General features: G+C 34.0%; 1 protein-coding gene across 1 annotated transcript in view; it reads left to right on the forward strand.

Moving 5' to 3' along the window:
- Positions 1-3,905: 3,905 nt before the first annotated feature.
- Positions 3,906-6,878, forward strand: part of LOC110025406 (monodehydroascorbate reductase-like) — an 8,698-nt gene continuing 5,725 nt past the window's right edge. The window contains exons 1-4 of the mRNA XM_020725864.1: positions 3,906-3,996; positions 4,243-4,314; positions 5,301-5,352; positions 5,672-5,752. Coding sequence (XP_020581523.1) covers positions 3,946-3,996; positions 4,243-4,314; positions 5,301-5,352; positions 5,672-5,752 — 256 coding nt within the window. The 5' untranslated portion in view covers positions 3,906-3,945. The remainder of the gene's footprint in view (positions 3,997-4,242; positions 4,315-5,300; positions 5,353-5,671; positions 5,753-6,878) is intronic.

Raw genomic sequence — 6,878 nt, forward strand, 5'->3', positions numbered from 1 at the left:
CAGGTTAAATAGGAATTAGTAAATATCAGGATTTATCAAATCCAAATGCTGTAAATATAAAATAATGATTGATTCCATTAATGGTTAAATCTATCAAATTTGTTTATCATGTTTGGCATAAATCCACTTATGTGGTTTTCTTCCTAAACTAAAGTCTGTTTGGCTGGATTTACGTTAAATAAAGCGCAAGTTCTGCTCAAGTTCTGCTGCCAAACACCCCATGAGATACACAATTTACTTTAAATTACATATTTTAGATCTTATATGTATTGTGTTAAATTTTGAGTATATAGGTTGCATTTTAAGTACCAAATGACCTTCAAAAAAATTGCATTTTCGACTTGTAATGTGATAAAATGGTTCAGTAGTGTTAAACTATAATATATATTTTGAAAAATCACAAAGCTAAAACCATGAACAGTTGATGACAAAAACTAGCTGAAAAAATTAGGGAGTAAAACCCAATTCTCATGTATTTACATTTGTAACATCTAAAAATCAATTAATTTTTACATTTATGCCACCTTATCGATGTATGAAAATGTAAAAAATCAAACCTTAGGTGTTAGATATGTAAATACATAAGAATTGGGTGGTATGCAAACTTAAATTTTTACATTTATGCAATTTTATCTATGCATGAAAAGGTTTATTTCATTTGTTAATGTAAAAATGAAACGATATGTAAATATGTAAGAATTGCGTGGTATGCATGTAAATGAACCTAATTTTTATCCATTAACTAATAAATTTTCAAAATTAATCTAGGCGAGTTATACCGAGCATTTCAAGTTCAATAATTTCAAAGTGTACCTAAATTAATTAAAATATTAGCTTATTCGTCCAAATTTTCAAGAAGGAAAACTAAAATATTTATCCTAATTTTTTAAAGGGAATTGCATAATTTATGATTTTCTTAAATTTAGAAAATTATGAATTAATTATTCATTCTATGAAAGTAATTATATTTATATTTTTTTATTCAAACTTTTAGTCCCAAGTAATGGAAATAATTGTAAATTATTTCATTTAATTGTGTTATGCACATCGGCATCAGGCCAAATAATAGTTTGATTCGGTTATTTTGCTTTGATTTTGATTAGTGCAGAAAAATATTAAATGGGAGAACGAGGACCGTCAGGATTTAGATCAGATGGTCCAGAAAAAATATCTATTTACAGTAGGATCTTAAAGCCATATTAATGAATAATTAACTTCAAAAAATCACATATTTACCCCAGGTCAGTTCATCCCTCACCTCCTATGTCTCAATTAACTACTATATATTTATTAAGATGGAACGGATCCTTCAGCTGTCTCTAATGTGTCAAACAATTCGAGTACAACATATTTACAGTTAACTGTGCCAGAGGGGGTTCGAACCTCCGACTGGAGGGGTCTTATACCGTGGATGTCAACCAACAGGCCGGGGCACGCAATATCATATATATAATCACAAAATGAATTTTTAAGTATTGCGTAAAAAAAATTATATGGTGGGGGATATAAGCAAAAAATAATAAAATTTATTATTTACATAAAGAAATTAGAAATTTCAGCGGATATAATCTAATTCCGCCCTTGCCTAAAGCCACCAATTTGTTAATTGAGTTCAAGCTAGACTCCCCAGCTAAGTTTGAGGCAAATTGGATAAACTCATTGTGAACTCAATTGTCCATGCTCATAAGAACTGTTTGGAAAGTCATGCATAAAAATCACAACTCCCTCCTAGCTCTTTAACACTATAAATTTGAGCTCTTAAAGTAGACACATACAATATTTTATAACAACTCTGACTTATTTTTATTTGTATCTCATCACATAGCTTTTCCTATAACACTTGTAGTTTCAACCTCAGTTTAAAGAGTCATGAAATAGGGAAAATATTACACCTGTTCACCGCACGTCCGGACGACCAACCACCAACGGCTATGTCGCCCGCCGGAATATTTTTTCCATAAAAGGAGCTCTAAGTACGACAATTTGGTGGGGTCTCTTTAATTTTAAGCTCTCTATGATAAAAATTCTCATATCTTTTTATTTTTCTCTTCGCACTTATTTTCTTTCCTTCTAAATTAAGGAAAATATGAATTTAACATTGATGAGATTCAATTTCAAAATTTAAATATTATTTTTAAGAAAATATATTAATTAAATAGATGATAAACTTGCTAAACATTTATTTTTAATGGCATTTTACATTGAAACACAAATTGCTGTCGTCGGTCACTAAATGTAGCCCAATTCGTTTTTACATGTGTTAAGGGATCATCATCAATAAATCTATTATTTGGCAGGAAACGGAGACATTGGGAATGTAGCCCAAAATATTTTTGAAATTATAGATATTTTGATTCAAAATTTAAATCATTCGTAACCTCAATTTCAACAAACTTACAATCAAATTGATCGGCTCAACGAGACAAAACCAATGACACTAAAATTGATCTTATTCGAATCAAATCAAGCACACATCGAGTTGTTAAAGCATTTTGAGAAGTTTTGGGTGCTTAATTCGAAGGTCAAATGAACTTTAAATTTGACGAATTTATAGTCAAATCGAGCATGTTAATGATACAAATCTAACTAGCCGAAGTTTGCTCAATTTTAATATTATTTAAACACTTAAATGACAGTAAAACATCATCTTATCAAGAGAATTATTTTGGGTCGTCTGATGAAGTGGTCTGGATTCTTGCAGTATTTACAGAGGATGATACTAATCTATAAATAGAGCCCAACTCACTTCAAGAAGAGGGGCGGAGGCCTAAACCGTAGACTTGGAGGAGGAGTGTAATTCGCGAGTCGTTCTAGATTTGAAGACCATTTGATAACTTTCACCATCTGTAAGTGCAGACCACCCTCATTGGTCGCCGCCGGCCACCCCCTGCTTATCATTGTTGGTAAACCCTGTGGTGTAGCTAAGCACCACAAATATGGTGTAATGCAACACTACAAATACAATGCAACAATTCACCCAGAATATGGTATTACGATCACCTGAAATACAATGTAACAACACACATCAAATATATTGTAACAATGCACTCATAATATAGTGTAATGACATGCCCTGAATATAATGAAATGACTTACTGATAATATAAGGTAACAAATAACATTATATCGAAGATCTACCGACTCTCTATAATAAATACTTAAAATTATCATATTTAGAATACAATAACTTTCTCCGAACTCTTGAAATTCTCTTCCTACATCGTATATTAACAAGTGATGTCTCTGTTTCAATCGATTAATATTGTATCACCAAATATGGCCTTCGCGGTCTACTAATGCTGCAACTCCTCACTACGACATATGTTATCGACTACGACCTATGCGGCTTATTTGCTCAAAAAGCCTCCAATTGCGGCCTTAGTGAGTCCCTGACGCTATTGCAGCTCCCCACTTCAGCTTAGTTGACCAACTCACCTACGTGGTTTGCTTCGATATCTGTGTTATGCTTCGAAATTCGTGTCAAATGATAAAAATCTGTTGGTGGTGTATCAATTATGATATCAAGTTTGTAATTTCATGTTTCATAATTTAAGGGAAAAGTGAATCTATGTATTTATTGCGGGGCACAATTACGTTCCTGAACCAAATTCCTCAGCCTGCGTTTGAATTCGTGTTCAGACAGCGTGCATTCGGCGAGGATTCCCGTCTCGGTTCGAAGCAAGTAAAGTGCGGTCTAAGAATCACTTCTCCCACCACTGCATCTGTGGCCACGGCACAATCAGAATCGATGAACGGCATTCGCGCGGCCACGTGGACGTGGCCCCGTGGTATCCTGCCGTGTCCACACCTGAGCGACTGAGCTCATGGAGTCGCTGACTCGCTAATTTCTTCTCCGACTTAGTTTTTTACAGTATTAAAATAGACTTAACGCTGTTAGATTCTGCTGCCTTTCGCTGAGAGGATTTCTTCTGTTCTCATCGATCAATGGCAGGGCTCCACTACAAGTATTTGATCCTCGGAGGAGGAGTAGCAGCGGTGTGTTTGATCTACCTTTTCCCCCATTTTCTCAATGATTTTTTTTTTAAAATTTCAATCGATCGATTGTGATTGAATTCTGATTGTAAAGTTACTATATGATGGATGAGATCGCAGGTTTTAAGATTTTAGGATTATTCTCTTGTTGCTGCTATATTTTTCTTACTAATTTACTGCACTGGAAGGATTTCGTTGACCTAGTCCTTTGCTTCGTCTAGCTAATGTTTTGGTATGTAATATTTCCAGGGATATGCTGCTAGGGAATTTGCAAAGCTTGGCGTCGGTCCGGGAAAGTTGGCGATCATCTCGAAAGAGGGGGTATGAGTTTCTAGGTCTAACCTGTACCTTTAGTTGTGCTTTTTTGTTGTCCCTTAATTCTAGAATTGCGTTCTTATAACTGTTATGGAATGGCATCTTTTATTTACACTGTGGTGAGGTTGTTAATTATGACCAATGATTAATTACTGAATTTTTCTGTGAATGAGTGAGGATGCCATTGTTGTCAATATTTCTTGCTATCCTTGATTATACAAAACCCATCATTTTAGGTTATCATTTCAAGTCCCCCAATCACCTGTGGAATTTATTTCAGTTTGAGATAATTTCATTCTATTTGGTGAGTTAACAATAAAGTTTACTCATTTGCAAATAAAATGATGTTTTTAGTATTTCCACTTGTGTAGATTTTATTAGTAGGAATGATTTGTATATACAAGCAATCCCTAGATTTATAAACTTGCTGTCAAGTTATAATAGCCATAAAATACCTATGAATTAATTAACTCACAAAGACTTATCAATCTACTCAACACATTTATTAAACCACATAATAATCCCAGTCAAAGTAACAAATCGCTTATTTTGTCACCACTGAGCGAGTGATGTGCACTCCCTCCCAGTTGAAAATGGTTAATGGGATAATATCATGTATTGCTCAGCGCATTGCATGCATGAGTTCTTGCTTGCTAGTTTTATTATTAATATTTGACTTAAATGGCATAGATCATTTATAAATTTGATTTGTATGATGGTTACTAAATAGTTTAATACCATGCAATGTTTCTTGTGGTATAGGTGCTTCAATTAATTGAATGCTTAATTTACAATTTACAGCAAGATTCTGTTTGTGCATTGCATTGTGCTTTGATAACTTTGTTTTGATGTGGTAGGGTTTGAAATTTTAGTAAATCAAAATGATCTAGTTCTTCTTACAACTTCAACTGAAAATTTTACTACTTTCTCTTCTACGTTTTCTGTTGACTTTTAGCATACTTCCTAATATAATGTACCTTTTTTTTCCTCAGGTTGCTCCTTATGAGAGACCAGCACTTAGCAAGGCATACCTATTCCCACAAGGTTTGTATTTGATAAGTGATTTTAAATATTGGTTTTTTGTGCTTCTTATTTAATCAAAAGTTGAAGCGACCCAAATCCCCACCCAACCTAAACGGCATGCTCTGTCTTGGTAATTCCTTAGCTTAAATTTACATCAGCTGAGCATGAATTTTTCGTATATTATGCTATTCAAAACAAGGCATAATTTGAAATTTCTATGATGAATTAATTAGTTGTATTGGTGGTGTAATTTTCCTTTATAACTTGTGATTTCTGTAAAAAATTGTTTTTGAGCGAGGAAGATTTTCTTTCTGATAAAGAAGGTGTCTTTTGCTTTTAGGTGCTGCAAGATTGCCTGGTTTTCATGTATGTGTTGGGAGCGGTGGAGAGAAATTACTTCCTGAATGGTATTCGGAGCAAGGTAGTTCTTCTTTCTTCAACATACTTTTAGTTATCTTAGGGTGTGTTTAGATTGAAGGAATTAAAGGAAATGTAACTTCTTGTTTCTCACAGTTTCATATTAGGTCTTTCATGCCACTCTAATTAATAGGTAATTCTCAAATTTTTCTAAAAAAATTGAACAATTGCATTTTTCCATTCGAAAGTTCCTAAAAAGGTTTGAAAAGTGTTTATTTAGTCATTGTGATTCACACCACAACAACAACAAAGCCTTAATCCCACTACGTGGGGTCGGCTACATGATTCCTTTTTCTCCATTGCGTCCTATTTAGTGTCATATTTTCATTTAGTTCTAGTAAATTAAGATCATTGTTAATACAATAAGCCCAAGTCTTCCTAGGTGTACCTCTGCCTTTCTTAACACAAGTCGAATCTAAAATATCTACTCTCCTAATCGGGTCATCAGATGGAGATGGTCGACTGTGACCAAACCATCAAAGACGGATTTCTCTAATTTTGTCTGTCACAGAAGCTACACCAACCCTATCACGGGCAAATATATTCATTTCTTATTTTGTTTAAGTGTAAAGTCACTCATCCACCTAATCATTCTCATCTCGGCAACACTTAACTTATTATTATGCTTCTCTTTTAAAGGCCAACATTCAGCGCCATAGAGCATTGCAGATCTCACCACCGTCTTATAAAATTTTCCTTTCAGTCTAGGCGATATTTTTCTATCACATAGAAGACCCAAAACATTCCTCCGCTTCAACCAATCAACTTGAATTCTACTATTAACATCCCCATCTATGTCACCATCGCTTTGAACAACAGACCCAAGGTATCTAAATCGTTCACACCTTTTAATAATTTGATCACCCAAAGTCACACTTCTGTCACTAGAGCTATTACTACTAAAATTACATTCCATGTATTCAGTTTTAGTTCTACTTAAACGAAGGCCTTTAGACTCCATTTTTCTCTCGTTTTATCCACGAGAAGGATATCATCAGCAAAAAGCATACACCAAGATACATACTCCTGTAGATGTCCAGTAAGGCCATCCATAACTAAAGCAAAAAGATATGTACTTTAAGTCGATCCCTGATGTAATCCAACAGAAATAGGAAAATATTTGGTCAATC

This window comes from Phalaenopsis equestris, unplaced genomic scaffold (genome assembly GCF_001263595.1).
Source record: "Phalaenopsis equestris unplaced genomic scaffold, ASM126359v1 Scaffold000297, whole genome shotgun sequence".
NCBI classification, from domain to species: Eukaryota; Viridiplantae; Streptophyta; class Magnoliopsida; order Asparagales; family Orchidaceae; genus Phalaenopsis; species Phalaenopsis equestris.